Source organism: Zeus faber, assembly GCF_960531495.2.
Source record: "Zeus faber genome assembly, chromosome: 6".
In the NCBI taxonomy this organism is placed as follows: Eukaryota; Metazoa; Chordata; class Actinopteri; order Zeiformes; family Zeidae; genus Zeus; species Zeus faber.
In genome coordinates this window covers 33,283,863-33,299,660 of record NC_137201.1, presented here as the reverse complement: position 1 = coordinate 33,299,660, position 15,798 = coordinate 33,283,863, and the positions used below count along the sequence as shown (strand labels likewise).

Below are 15,798 nucleotides of genomic sequence, written 5' to 3'. Positions count from 1 at the left end.
CCCTTTCACCTTCCCTATCGACGATTTTCTGCTGGAGCAGTTGCGAGACGACGCCCTACGCGGGGCCTTTGGGGGGGTAGTTAAAATCGATGGCGTATTGACGCGCCCAGATGCCATGCTCACTCACTTGTATTCTTCGGTGATTAGGGACAGGTTATATCGAGTGAGCCGTAACACTCAGACAGGAGAAGAGATAACCAAGTTGTTGGTGCCGAAGAGCTGCCGGGAAATGCTCTTCCAGACGGCTCACCATAACCCGACGGCCTGTCACCTCGGTCACGATAAAACACGACAGCGGGTAATGGACTGCTTCCATTGGCCGGGCATTTGGGCAGATGTGCGTAAATGGTGCGCTGCGTGTCCTGAGTGTCAGTAAGTCAACCCTCTGGCTACGCCAAGAGTGCCGTTGAGACCCCTCCCCCTAGTCGAGGTCCTGTTCCAAAGATTCGGTATGGACCTCATTGGGCTGTTAGACCACAGTGCCCGCGGGTATCGTTTTGTGTTAGTCCTAGTGGATTATGCAACCCGGTACCCAGAAGCAGTTCCCCTGCGCAGTATTACGGCCAAAAGTGTGGCGCAGGCCTTTTGTGGTCACAAGGCGGGTTAGCGAGGTCGATTATGAGGTCGAGCAGTCTGACAGGCAGGGGGCGACACACATTTATCACCTAAACTTCTTAAAAGAATGGAGGGAGGGGGCATCTGTGGCTCTGGTCACGCCGGTCATTGAGCGGGATGAGTTGGGGCCGGAGTTTCAAAAAGCCGCCGATCGTACCGCGGCCCTTCCACCTTTCAGAGACTCATGGATCGCGTTCTGCGTCCGCATGTAGCAAATGCCGCGGCCTACCTAAATGACGTTATTATTCACAGTGACACCTGGGAGCGGCATATGCAGCATGTGGGCGCTATGCTTGAGTCCCTGAGGTGGGCTGGGCTCACCGCCGACCCAAATAAGTGTGCTGTGGGATGGCAGGAGGTACGGTATCTGGGGTACCACTTGGGCAAAAGCCTGGTCCGACCCCAGCTTGATAAAACTGCTGCTGTCGCAAACATGCCGAGAACCCAAGACCAAGAAGGAGGTGAGGCAGTTCTTGGGGCTGGCCGGCTACTATAGGAGGTTTGTCCCCAACTTTTCAGAGCTTACCAGCCCCTTGACAGACTTAACTCGAATAGGTACTCCAGGTCCGGTCCAGTCGTCAGAGAAATGCCAGCAGGTGTTTGCGTGGGTAAAGTCAGCTCTCTGTGGGAAGCCAGTGCTGTTTAACCCTAACTTCTCTCCCTCCTTCTGTCTGCAGACCGACGTGTCGAACAGAGGGCTGGGCGCAGTCTTGTCCCAGGAGGTGGAGGGGACCGAGCGTCCAGTGCTGTACCTCAGCCGCAAGCTCTCAGAGCGGGAGTCGAGGTACAGCACGGTGGAGAAGGAGTGTCTAGCTATCAAATGGGCAGTCGGTTCCCTCAGCTGCTACCTCCTGGGACGAGCTTTCACCCTCTGTTCCGACCACGCTCCGCTGCCTTGAATCGGCCCAATCGGCGCCTGCAGGGGGCAGGGTGTTTTCGCAGTCTTGTCAGTCTTACAGAGGAGACCGGCCGAGAGGGTCATTATTATCCACTTTTTATATCCAATTATTATAATAAATACTCATATATATATATATATATATATATATATATATATATAGTATATATATATATATATATATATATATACTCCTTCCCTAAACCTTTACCTCTGGGAAGAGACCCCCCCCCCCCCCCCCCACGACAGGACATTTTCTGTCCTGCCCATGAAAATTTAAATAATCCATGCACAAAATAAAAACATTAAAACATGCGCTTGTGGTGTAAATCAAACTTGTCCTGAGACAAAATGTAAATATAGTTGAAAATGTCCCACCTTCTTGATGACCAACTTGCATTTCAAATATAATAGTTGATATAAGTTTGATATGGTTTTGTTCATATATGTCTCTTGAAATTATTAAAACAATTTGTTTAATCATCAACATGTTTTAAATCATAGTAATTGAAGTTGTGTCCCACAACATGCGTGCAACCCTGTTGGGCCAAACGGTTTGTGGCATGACACAGGAAATGACATCTTCAAGCCATTTGGGGGAGTCACTCTTCTGTTTTTCATATCCAATCTTTTCAGCTTTGGTTGAGTGTTTTACTCTAACCCAGGAAACCCTGTCACTCGCACTATCAGAATAAGACAAATTAATTTCAAAGTTTTCTTTTGTTGTTTATTTTACTACTAAAAGGGTCGTTTCAAGCATAGCAACAAACAACAACAAATGAAACCTCTCACAAAAAGTTGACCTTGGATGCCTGAGCTGGACGAAGGAAATACTTTGATGCATTATTACCTGTTTTTCTTAATACATAACAGAAAATTATAAAATAAAGGGTCAATTTTTCAAAAGTGTTGATGGCTAAATTGCCCTCCAATTCTGGAATCACCCTATTATTATTTTTTCCCTCTTCCATCCTCATTATCTTCCGTCCTTCCTTATGTTCAGTCCAGTCTCACGAGGTCCTTGTGACAATGTGCCACTTAATTAGAAACAAAAAAAAGGAACTTGAACATTTTTGGGCATTGATTATTATTACATTGATCGAGGAAAATGTAGGAGGGAATCCGCAATGACGTCACAACTGAACATCAAAGCTCCGTGTCCTGGGAAAAGATGACACCCGCGTTGTGTTTTAAAATCTATTTAAATGTATTCACAAAAATAAAAAATATGACCCATATATATATATATATATATTCTCCATGTTCAGCTTTTCTCTAATATTCCTCTTAGCAGATGGAGATCTGGAATGAACCTAATTGCATACAGTACATTCTCAGTATAAATAACCTTCAGCCTGGTTCCTTGTCATTTCCGACTTGAATCAGAGCCATTTTGCCCTGAGAGGTTGTTGCTCCTGTGGCTGCTCCCTCTGGAAGGCCACAAAGTGCTTTGACATCACTGCTTTGTGCACAGAACATCAGCTGCAGCCATTAGTGTTTAAAATGAGGCCAAGGTGATTGGTTTAGGTTGTACTTAGAGCACTCCTCGGCTCTGGTGCCGCTCCACCTAAGTGAAGACAGATGGAAATGTTAAGAATGTTCCTGCAGGTAAATTGCATTGGTTATACCTAATATCTAATCATACATCCATCAGTGTGTCATTTGCCCGATTGGATTGCAACAGAACCAACTGTTGAATCAAGCCTATGAGCAATATTCTGGTCTAAATAGGCCTGCAAGGAAACAGAAAGACGCCCGTATTCAGTCCTGAACGAGAAATCCCTGCTGTTGGTTTGCAATATTTCAACCCTTTAGTGAGGAGATTCAACACGGCGTAAACATTTTGCCCGTTGTCCTGCACGTGAGGCACGTGTTCAACAGGGTGTGCATTTCAATAACGCCTGGGTTGGAAAATATATCTTAAGGCTGTGTTTTCATTATCAAGGCGGCTCTTTTACTCTCTTTTGGGGAATTTTCCCTTTCGAGGGAGCGTCCAGCGTGAGAGCAGGACCAGCTCCATCAGGGAGATCTGCAGCTTTGGAGTGGAATGGGAATGGAATTCAGGAGCAATTTCTCTGTCGGATCTCTGCCTTTATTCTGGGGGAACGCATCACTATCCTGCGATCCTCAGGGAGGAACGTCCAATTAATAGACTGTATTTCTGTTCTATTCTGTCTCTAACTATATGAAATAAACGCTGGAATAGAACTAAACCAGGACCAACACAAAGCTTGATATCACATTGCTACCATCAATACATTTAAATAGAATTTCTGCGTGAGGATAATTAATAGATTAATATAATACAGTTATCTTATCACAAGCTGATGTGTCAACAGCTGATGTCACCCCTCCTCCTGTAGGGGGCAGTGTTCTCTTTACCTTGGCGACAGCTGTGTCTACGCCTCTGAGTAAATGTCCTACAATTGAACATTTCCTTTGAGTTCTGTATCAGAGAGCTGTTTCTGGCACAAACAATCAAATAAAATTACATATTTCAGTGCATACATCCCTGTCTTGCATTGCATTGCCTTGCAGATTGAAAGTGTATGATTTAAAGCAGTGGTCCCAAAGTCAGATGACCTGGGGGCCACTGGCCAGGTTGTCTTCTTCTAGAGGGGCCATGCTGAACTCCATGGGAAAACTGGCCTGTTTGTTTTGTTTTCTTTTGTTTTGGGGTTTTTTTCCACTTTTTTTTCAGTGAATCATGTAAGAAATATCTCTATTACGATCTATTTAATTGTTTTATATTTTGAAAACATTTAGTACATATGTGTGGATTAATTAAGCACTGTGATGTGAAAAAACAATTTGCGGGACAGATTTATCAACATTATCCCCATGTAGAGGGCCACATTAAAATGTCTGGAGGGCCGGATGTGGCCCCCCCTAGTTTGAGGCCCCTAAATTAAAGAGTAAATTCTTTTTTTTTTTTTTTTTCATCCTCGTAAAAGTTCCTGCAAAAGATTCTTCAGGGGAAATCCAGACAGAAAAAGAGTTCTGGCTCTCAGTCCCTGTGTGATGCAGAGGAATCCTCCTGCTGGTCAGAGCGGCTTCAAGGAAAGCACTTATTTCCTCCTGTCGCCTCATAATGGAGCCATCTCATGCTGATCAGCGGAGGATCCACCTCATGCTTTCTTTCACACTTAATTGACCACTTTTAGGTCTCATTTCACATTTAGGAGAACATTTCATGGGGTGTTTATAGTGTATAGGTGGGATTTTCCACAAGGTCTCTCAACTATTCTTTATTGGAAATGATCCCATTCTGTGCAAATGTTGGGGAAATGTAAAAAAAATCAAGACTCTTCACAGCTCCACAGCATTTGAAAACACCAAGAATAATCAGAATGTCAGCAGATATCCGATCTGCTGACCATTAAATAAAATGTGTTACCTTGCAGTCATAAAAAGGTGCGAACGAGTTAAAATGAGAATCTCCAGCCAGTTTCCACCAAACAAATATAACCACGTTTATTTTGAAAGTATAAAATACCACACTATCAAGGCCACTTTTCAGGGTAAATCAACCACCGTTTTGAAACATTTACAGAGGAAAAAATTGAAAATGAAAACAGTGTCTTTCTCTGCCGGTCACGCTCTCTGTCCAGTTCTGCGTTGACGTCAAAGCGACCGCAGGAATACGTCGGCAAAGGTCTGAATAAGTTAAAACGATACAGAAAATGGCAGGAAACGGAGGATTCCTGATCTGTGCGTCCTTCGGAGCGCAGGGTGTTTTCCGAGTGGCTCGTTGTTTCCGAGCAGCCGGACGCCGCTTTGCGAGGAGACGCTTCACATTCTGCAGCACGGCACCGGCCCTGGGCGCCGCGTCGGGCGGCCCTGGGCGCCTCGTCGGGCGGCCCTGGGCGCCGCGTCGGGCGGGCCTGGGCGCCGCAAATCTCAGTTTGACTGTTCACATTCCCACCGCTGACCTTGGTGCGGAGCCCCCCTGAGGTAGAACAGTTGTACCCACGAAAAGGGACGTATTTCTCAGGGTACAAACCAGTAACAGTCACATCAGGATCTAAACAGTGGAGTCATGAGAGAAGCCGCATTCCACCCTTCCCTCCCAGTCACCGGAGTCTTTCCCTTTCAGGCAACATGGCCGCCGTGTGGATCCTCAGAGTGTGTTATTGCGTCTACTTGCCGGGTAGAACAATAAAATTTAATTGTAAAACTCTGCGAAACTCGTGGATTTCTCTTCATTTCCACGTTGTCTCTCACTCTCTCATGCACACAAACACACGCAGAGGATTCTGAAGGATTTAGGAGGACTCAAGAGAATATCAGGAGGTTTTGGAGCTTTCGGGAGGAGTTGGGAGGAATTGGGAGGAGTTGGGAGGAACCAGGAGGAATCGAGAGGAGTTGGGAGGAATCAGGAGGAATTGGGAGGAGTTGGGCAAAAAGAAAAGATCGACAACGAAGAAACCGAAGCAAAACACATTTCAAGTCAGAGCCAGAAACTCTCATACGTTCAGACTGAATCCACGAGTCCCTTACAAGCTGCAGTTCCCCCCGAAGGCTGGAATGGATGAAGTGAGCCGCCGCCTCCCAGGCGGGATGGACCCGGCCGGGCCAGGCCGGGCAGACCGCTCGGGCCTCGTTCTGGACTACGACCAGCCGCTGGTGGCCCCCCTGCAGGCGACGATGCTCTGCGTGGACTTGAGGAGTCTCTCCAGACAGGGGGCGCTAATCTTCCCGGCTGGGGGGTGTGTGGGCGCCGGTGGGGGCGTGGCGGCGCCGTGGTCCGTGCTGGAGGACACGGCGCTGTCCTGGGTCAGTGCCGGGTCCGCGAGGGGCGGCGGCGGAAGGCGGCGGGGACCGGTGGGGCCCTGCTCGGTGCCGAGGGAGCAGATGGGCAACGTGTGGAGCCACTTCAGGGTGCTGGCGGAGTAGGCACCGGGCGGGGTGAGGTCCGTGACCCGCAGGGCTGGGGTGGAGCTCGCTGGGACCGGTCTGACCGGTGCATGGGTCACAGCGGGGGGCGCCGGGGAGAACTGAGGAGAGAGAAACAGGAGACGTAGCAGTCAGAAACAGGGATGCACAGATACCATCCTGCAGACTGAAGGACTGAGTGACCATTTTGGGGTTCTGATGCAAATGCTAAAATTTGCGTCTGTACTGACTTTACTGAATTACTGTACTGAATTACTTAGTAATGAAATGGGAACTAAGTGAAACTACGTCTGGTTTGTCTCAGGTTTAGGTATCGGACCCAATCTGTGCGTCACTCTTCAAAACCATGAATGTTTCTGATGATTTGATTGACGCAAGACAAAAAAAACAAAAAAAAAAACGTCCTATTTTGTGGATGAACCTGTGATATGGGAAACCTCTCTGGACCCTCAGGCCCGAAACCTTCCTGACTCAACCTCCTGACCTTTGCTGTCCCCTCCGGGAGCCTCCTCCTAAAATCACTCGTTCTCCGCCCACATTGTTCCTCGTGAACACGAGACCAGGTAAACCCTCACGACTGTAAAAATAGATTTTAATCCTCCTCTCCGTGTCCCAGGCCTCTGTTGTCCTGTGATTACAGAATCATGTCTCTGTCTGTCCACGGCCACGTTGCAGCCTCCGCTGCTCTTTACCTTCGGCTTCTTGGAGGGCGCTCCCTGCTCCGCCTGCGGGACGGAGGACTGTTCCCTGGTTTTTACGTCGGGGAACCAGCTCTTCAGCATCTCTTCCATTTTAAGAATGATGCTGACATACTTCTCCCTGTAAAAACAGGGGAGGGGGGGGTTATAAACCTGCGCCGACACGAGTGCGATCAGAGCATGAATCAGTGTAACACTTTCTCTCCACAGCTCGGCCCCGAAAACAACTCATTTCTCCCGTCTAAAACCACCACGCGCTCAGCAGTGGTGATGGAATATTGTCTCCATTCTATCCAACACATGTTCTGCTGCACGCAGCCTGGTGTCTAATAGTTTTCCTCACCTCTATAAATAAACGCCTGAGCCACAGCGTCCTGCGAGCGGCGTCAACAGCAGAAATAAACCACCAGCGGTGACGCAGCGCTGGCAGGGTGCAGCGGCCGTTAACTCCCACCCGTCCAAACCAGATGGTTGGTGGGGATTAGCCCGTGTCATACGATCAGCGCCGGCTGACAGAAGCCCATTCAGGACATGTTAAATTCATGTGATAGATTATCCGCAACAGTGTCTGCTTAAGAAGTCGCCCTGATCCCGTCTGCTATTGTGTTGCCGTGGAGGCTGCCAGCTGGCGATGCCCACCGAGGCTCGGTCCACCTGCCACGCCCAGCCTTTGTCTCCACACAAACTCTACTACACAACGTGAGAGGGTGAAGGGAGGGACGATGTTGAAGGAAGGAGAGTGAGAACCATCTGCCACTTCACGGGCCGTTCAATAGCAAAGTGTAATTAAAATCACACGGATTAAGACCAAAGATCTGGATCATCCCGTTGCAGCACGTGACCAGGGGGACGATTCATTGATCAGACACAAGTTGATGTTCATCAAATGGAGTTAGAGGCCTTTATTTGTTTTGGTTTTTTAAACACCCTGCGATAATGCCAATTTAAAGAAAAAATGTGCGTGGGGGTGGTAGAAGCCTCACGCCGGGCAACACACTGAGCAAAGTGTCACGACTGAACCAACTTATTTAAAGGGGACCTATGGTGCTTTTCCTTATTTTCTATCATATATATAATGTTCCAATGTGGGACGTTGACATTGGATGTGGCCAAAGTGTCAAATAATGAGGTAAACTAATGAGAAAGGAATCGCTGTGAACAAAACGCTCTGGATTCCGACCACGTTTTTTCTACCCTGCACGAGCTGATGTCGGCCGGTCATGGGTTTTGTTATATGGTCATCTGCTCGATTGCATCCACTGTGCGTTTCTCCAAACCAACAAAAACAGTGTGTTTTTATTGTAGATGGATTTATTTTATTTTATTTTCCAACGTTTATGCGAAACAAAAAATCCCTGCGTGGGGTGTCTGTGTCTCCCACCAGCCTGGAGCACGGCAACCAAAGTGGGAACAAACTTTTAATTGAGGCCTCGTAGATGTAATATGATGAAGACTCAGCAACCGGATTGATTATTTCTCGCCTCTTGGTGGAACAGTGATGTGAAATCAGTGAAAGTTACGGAGTAGAACGAAACCCGGAAGCCATGCTCAAACACCATTGGCTCACAGAACGCGTGGCCTCGGGAGGGCGGCTCCACCCACTGAAACAGCCTGTTTTCAAACAGGGTGGATTGGACGCCTGTTTAGAATGGCTGGAATGCATCATCTGAGTGGTATTTTCGGCAAAAAACATCAAAAACGTGCTTTGGGGACCTCAGAGACCGTGAATTAACTTGGGGAAAAGGAGCGTAAAGGTCCGCTTTAAGCTGAACCCACTTACAGCCTCAACCTGAAACGCACACTGAGGCTGGCGCTGAAAAGGAACTCTTAGCTGCATTTATGAAGGAGAACGCAAACTGAAATATGTTATATTAATATGTTCTATGTTTTAAAAGATCTCAAATGCAGACTGCCTACATGTCACACTCAAATAATGCACACAATGTACATTGTCATATTTATGCGGCAGCACATCAGAAGGGTTGGGCGTGAGAGGCACAATGTGGAGTAGGAAACCGGAATCACAATGGTTATCGGTGAAAAATCTTTAAGTGTGTTTAACTTCCTCAGAGGGAAACATCTGAACCGTCTGGTTCCTCGTACGGGGACTGTGTGTTGAAAGATGATACGAACTTCAAATAAAGTCTTTTTCTCCTGTTCCCGCTTGTTGCAGCATTTCTAAATCCCGACAGCATCCAGAGATGAAACCGTCCAGATGCGCGTCCCCCCCACCCCCCCCCGTGGAGCGCCCTTCCTCCCCTTTCTCACATGGAACGACGAGTCGATCTGAATGTGTTTGAACCGGACAACTCACCCCATGCAAGGGTTCTGCAGAACTCCCATGATCCTCTGGATCCGGTCCATGGCCACACTCTCCTGGAAACTGCTGAGTCCTGGAAAGGGAAGGGAGGGGGGGAGGGGGGCGTCGACCGTCAGCCACACGAGTCTGTCAGGCAGATGGGGTTCTGAGTGTGTGTGTCAGACAGGAAGTGCTGGGTCATACGAGGCCTTGGGTTTGACAGAGTTCCCAAACTGAGAGCCTGCCTGAGCACGGTGCTCCCAGCTCCGAGAAGCTCTGATGAAACCCTCGCACCGTGAGCCAAATTTAACTCAAGCTTGTAATTTATGAGAAATGTGATGTGCGATACAAGTTCCTCGGCCTGTTTCTGCAAGAATCAACCGCCAGTGTCCCCATGTGTGCTTCTCTTTTCGTTCACGTTTGTCGAACGTGCTCACGGATTTAAGGCACAAAGGGACATTCAGGGACGTTGTGGTCGACGCCGCACGACGGAAACCTGCGCCGAAACTCCTCCTTTATTAAAATAATGGCCCCGCACACGCGAGAAATACTTTGTGGTTACTCGTCTGACACCAAACAATAGCTTTCAGACGTCTCTCGATCAAATCTCAGGGACGCGTCCAGTGGGTTTTCCCTTTGGGATGCAAGACAGAGGGCAAAGGAGAAGGAGAAAGATCTGCTTTCCCAGATAGATGCAGTGTCAAGTGATCAAGAACCCAAAAGGTTGGACTTACGTTCTCTGTACCTCCCCGAACGAAGCCCATGCAGGATGGTCGACAGAGGATGGATGTAGCATTGTAGCTCCTTGCACTGAGGAGGACACATTGATTTATTGTTAGATATGTAGGATCGTTGGACACGCTCATTCAAGCGAGCTGCTGGCTACGTGACTTGTCTTTCACAATGAGGAAAGTTGCTCAACTTGCCCTGCGTTAACCCTCAGGCTGAGCCTTTCGAAATTATTGTATCATAAAGGAAATAAGTGAAGCCTGTGAAAGCGGGCTTTGTGCCCCGGTCTGACGCCACCGGGGAGGGTTCTCTTACTGGAACAGAACCAAGGTGCAAAACGGCGACTTGTCACGTCGCTCGCTGCAATAACGTGAGTCACGTAACTCACCTTGCTGCTGAACGCCTGGTTCTTCTGGCATTCCGTGGAGACGATCCGGCTCCCCGTGTCCGTGGAGCCGAGCGCCCTCTTCAGGCCGTGGTGAGCGCCCCTACTGCTCCTCCCTGGCGGCTTTGGACAGACTGCGCCGTCCCTGTCCCGCGTGTCCCCGCAGCCGGCCCCCCCCGGGGGCTGCGTCCGGCCGGAGCTTTCCGGCTCCTCCGGCTCCTCCCGCTCGCTCCCGTCGTCCTCGTTGTCCGTGGCCAGCCAGTCGATGGAGCTCTCTGAATCCGTAGCTGACATCCTGAAGACTCTAACCAGCACTGACCATCACTGACCTGTCGGCGGAAACGCACCAGGTTACTGGACCGGCGACTGGGAAGGCCTTCCAGAGGAGGGGCCTCCTGCTCCACAAATTAAAAGCCCTGTTCTGGAAACCGTCACTAATTTAAATGGTTAAACTCCACTGGGCCTGGGACTAAAAGGTACATATCCCGACCACAATTAAAAACTTCAGACTTTTTCCAGACGTGAAGGGCACCAGAAGAACGCCAAACGCAAATGGTATTCTGCCGCTGCCCTTTACGAGTGCGAGCCCAGCAAAGTGACCGGTCGGAACCCTGGCGGTGGATGTGCGCCCGGCCGGCTAAACAGGCTGTGGTGCCATCGCCTGGGGAGAGCGGAGCCCTGAGAACCCGCTCGCTGGGGTAAGCGCTGACCTGCAGCTTTTACCAGACGCGACAGCGGAGTCATTACACACGACTGAGTCCAGTCATCACACGCAAACACCAAACGCCCTCTGAACCCAAATGTTAGAGCCGACGCTGCTCCGGCTCCGTGCCGATCCCCCTGAACAGCCGACACAAGAGCAATTGTTGTTTTGCAAGAGGACGTCGCCATAAACGACACGACCGCTGTAAATACTCTCACCGCTCGCACACAGAAAAACAAAGGCGGGGACGGCAGCTGAAAACGGTTCTTCAGGGCGACGCCGCAGAAGGACCAGTTTCAGTTCCACAAGGAACCTTTCAGACCAAGGTTCTTAAAAAGAACCGTTTCTTTGAGCTACGCTGCGTCTTTCGGTTCCGCCGCCTACGTGACGGCATTGCACAATATCTATCTGCGAGCGCCCCACCCACCCCTGGACCGCCGAGGAACTTGGTTATTTGCCAATTTGATCAAATCTATCCGTGACCTGGCGTGGGATAAGCTTCAATTTCCCAAGCAACATGGGGACCCATCCAGCAAACAAGGTGCTTCCTCAGCCGGTGACGGCTCTTTGCCGAACCGCCCGAGGATCTATCCCTCGGTGGCATCGTAAACATTGTGGGTTTGTTGATTCCACGCGTCGCCACCGTGGGGGATCGCCACCGTGGCAACCAGCAGCCACACCTGGTAGTCAGACAAGTGACACACACACACACACTGTAGAAGTCACTTTATATGTGTATATAATATTAATATTGATAACCCTCTTTCAAATTAGTGGTGGCAAACGGGAGAAAAGCTCCACAGGTCGCTCCTCCCTCCAGGTCCAGTTTGAACGAGTATGAAGCACGTTTGGCATTTAAAGTCAGCGTTGGCTGCTGGAAACCTCCTCCCTTTGTTCTCCTCACCGCCGCCACCAGCAGCAGCTGGGTGGAGAGGTCACCTCCAGCGCGCCCTCCACCTGCCTCACGCCACGGGCCCCAAAGACACGGCGAGAGCGACGCTGCCGCCCCCGGTGCGGCCGCCGCCACGAGCCGCAAACTTTCATCAAGAACAAGAGCGAAGACTCAGCGGGGCCTGGCGCCCGGGCCGTCCTCGCAGGGCCCCTCGCAGGGCCCCTCGCAGGGCCCCTCGCAGGGCCCCTCGCAGGGCCCCTCGCAGGGCCCCTCGCAGGGCCCCTCGCCTCACCCCCCGCAGCGCACTTCGCCACCCGCCTCGGGAGGCGTAGCTCGGGCGCACGTGCCTGCCCTATTTCCCCCCCGCGCGCGTCCACGGCGCGTCGCGCGTCTCCGCCCGCGGGGGGCGAACCACGAGCTCCTCCGCTCGTTCCCGTGCGAGCGGAGGAGCTCGTCGCCTCCTCGTCTCCTCGTCTCCTCGCCTCCTCGTCTCCTCGTCTCCTCGCCTCCTCACTCGGTCTTTGCCTTTCGCCCCATGACAGTAAAACCTGCAGCTTCGGTTCAGCCTCTCAGCGCCAGCCCCGCGTGCGGTCGCGTCGATTTGAATGGCGGCAGAAAACAACGCGGGGGGGACGAGGACGAGGGACGAGGGGACGAGGGGACGAGGGGACGAGGGACGAGGACGAGGACGAGGGGACGAGGGACGAGGGGACGAGGACGAGGGGACGAGGGACGAGGGACGAGGGACGAGGACGAGGACGAGGGACGAGGGACGAGGACGAGGGACGAGGGGACGAGGACGAGGGACGAGGACGAGGGACGAGGGGACGAGGGGACGAGGGACGAGGGGACGAGGACGAGGACGAGGGGACGAGGGACGAGGGACGAGGGACGAGGGGACGAGGGACGAGGGACGAGGGACGAGGACGAGGACGAGGGACGAGGGGACGAGGGGGCGAGGGACAAGGACGGGGACGAGGGACGAGGGGACGAGGGACGAGGACGAGGGACGAGGACGAGGGACGAGGACGAGGGGGCGCCGGCTCCTCGCGTTTCTCCTTTTTCTAAAGAGATTCCACAACAGTACCGCCCCCCCCCCCAAAAAAACAAAAACTGTTGGTATTTCAGATTGAACTTGCTGAGTACTATGGGAAATATACTGATAGTGAAGTTTTCCCCATCACTGAGATTCTGACAGAAAACAACAGATGCTTCCATCAGAAACACACGTCCAGCTAAACCATGTTAAATATCCTGAAAATGGTTTAAATATGTGAAATATTTGAAATAGTTTGGATATGTTTTATATGTTAAATAGGTTATATTTAAATAGACTGAAGCAGCAACACTGACACAGTCAAACAAAAAGCTCCCGGGGTTTGATTGCCAATTGTCTCCAAAATGTAATAATAATAATAATAATAATAATAATAATGTTATTATAGCACTTTTTTCTAAACAAACGCTCAAAGACACTTGACATGGAATAAAACTAGACATAAAGCAGGCGTAGTGAGCCATCTTCATACAGTAATGCTGGTATTGATCCGGTATTGATCTATAGATCCATAGTAAAGCCTCGTACCCGCCTCCCCTCAGCCCGGGCTGCAGACTCCCTGGTCCGGGTCCGTGTCCACGGGTCCGTGGAGGATCTATCTGCAGTATCGATCCGGTATCGATGAGCGGGGTGTCGTATCGATCCGGTATCGATGAGCGGGGTGTCGTATCGATCCGGTATCGATGAGCGGGGTGTCGTATCGATCCGGTATCGATGAGCGGGGTGTCGTATCGATCCGGTATCGATGAGCGGGGTGTCGTATCGATCCGGTATCGATGCGCGGGGTGTCGTATCGATCCGGTGCAGACCTGCGCCACCCTCCACGCGCTGCAGCTGGGACTGAATTGAAGCCTCGTGCCGCTGCTCCCAAGGCAACGTGTCTGGAGGGGCGGGGCCGCGCCGAGCCACGCCCACCCGGCGGCGCGGCCGCTTGCATATGCAAATGAGATGGAGATGACGTAAACACGTGGACACGCGGATCGGGTGCAGTTGAACGGGAGGTGCACAGGCGTTGAGACCTTATGACGTTTTACGATGGGTTATGATGTTTTATTATGGGTTAGTCTGTTTTTTACGTTTTATTGTGATGTTTTATGTTTTATTATCATTTAGTATGTTATTTATGTTTTATTGTGTTTTTATTATGGATTAGTATGTTTTATTATATTCTAGTATGTTTAGTACGTTTCTTTATGTTTTATTACGCTTTATTATGCTTTAGCATCTTTTATTATCTTTAAGTATGTGTGAGAATGTTTTATCATGGTTTAGTATGTTTTATTATGTCATCTGGATGATATGTTGTTAGTTGTGTTTTGCTGACCGTTTTTCTTCACCTGAATTATAATTAAGTGAAACAAAACATTTCCATTTTACAATAGAAAAGATTAATAATCGAATAATCAATCAATCATTTTAAATAAAAGGCGAGACTTGTTGAGTAGAAAGCTTTTTAATTTAGACCCCAATATACATACATGCATTATTATTATTATTATTATTATTATTATTATTATTATTATTATTATTATTATTAATAATAATAATAATAATAATAATAATAATAATATAATAATAACAAAAACAACAACAATAATAATAATTATAATAATAGTAATAATAAAAATAATAATGATAATGATAATAACAACCATATAATCAATATAATCATTATTTAAAAAAATATATATATATATATATTTATATATATATATATATATATATACAATCATTATTATTGTTATTATTAGGGGTCCAGCCCACACGGCTGGAACCTTATTGTAATTGTACAGCCGCCTCGTATTGTTATTGTGTGAGGAAAACGAACCCAAAATTCGGTGAATTTTGAAGCCTTAAACTATCTGGAACACCAACTTCAGCATAACACACGAACATGGTTACGTCTTGTTTGAACTGCGCCGTCACAAACACCCTGGGGTTGAAGTTTCATCCAAATTGATTCACGTACGGAACAGATATTAATGAAAAATAGAACAAATACTGAGCGATTTTAACACTGACAAGTCAGTACGCCAGTCCGAAATATGTCCAACCGGCTAAAACTATCTGGTACATATACTTGAGCATAACCTACGAACGGTTGAGGTGTGGTTTAAACCGGTATGTCACAAGGATCTCGTGGTTTAAATTCCACCCAAATCGATCCACATACAAGTTCAACTTCAAGTTCAAGAGATTATTTGTCACATACATACACATACGGTCGTACATATATGCAGTGAAATGTCATGACACCCGGTGATAACGCACAAGCTCTATAAGCTTGAAAAATACTGAAATGTACGTAATCGACACGCGGCGCTCGCGTTACTATGTCCAGCTGGACCGAATCCAGTGTGCGACTCAGTCACCCTGTAGTGTTTAGACGTTACCAAACTATGGATTTACGTGTATATTTATATAACTTCTTACCTGGTAGATGTCAGAAGATCTGTAAGATTGATCATTTAAATCTGTGATCCACATTACTTTGCCGGATTCATGAAAAAATAGAATAAAAACCTGTCCTTAAAATGTCATCAGAGCATCCTTCAAAAACACTGAAATGTGTGACTGAGCGATGCGTTCAAGATCCAGCGAGTATTCCTGTGTATTCCCTGTGTAT

General features: G+C 48.8%; 1 protein-coding gene across 1 annotated transcript; it reads right to left on the bottom strand.

Moving 5' to 3' along the window:
* Positions 1–4,961: 4,961 nt before the first annotated feature.
* On the bottom strand, positions 4,962–13,998 carry ciartb (circadian associated repressor of transcription b). The gene is made up of 6 exons (XM_080001976.1): positions 13,701–13,998; positions 10,524–10,849; positions 10,141–10,216; positions 9,422–9,500; positions 7,102–7,228; positions 4,962–6,510 (listed from the first exon to the last, which is right to left on the bottom strand). Exons 2-6 carry the CDS (start codon positions 10,812–10,814, stop codon positions 6,124–6,126), a joined length of 960 nt encoding a protein of 319 aa, XP_079858102.1. The 5' UTR covers positions 10,815–10,849; positions 13,701–13,998; the 3' UTR covers positions 4,962–6,123.
* Positions 13,999–15,798: the final 1,800 nt, after the last annotated feature.

Excerpts from the sequence above, each read along its gene's own strand:
- ciartb (XM_080001976.1), bottom strand. The coding sequence starts at position 10,814 with ATGTCAGCTACGGATTCAGAGAGCTCCATCGACTGGCTGGCCACGGAC. Across the intron at positions 7,229-9,421 it reads CTGCAGAACCCTTGCATGGG|GGAGAAGTATGTCAGCATCA; the intron begins GTGAGTTGTCCG and ends CTGTTTTTACAG. Across the intron at positions 6,511-7,101 it reads CGCCCTCCAAGAAGCCGAAG|TTCTCCCCGGCGCCCCCCGC; the intron begins GTAAAGAGCAGC and ends CTCTCTCCTCAG.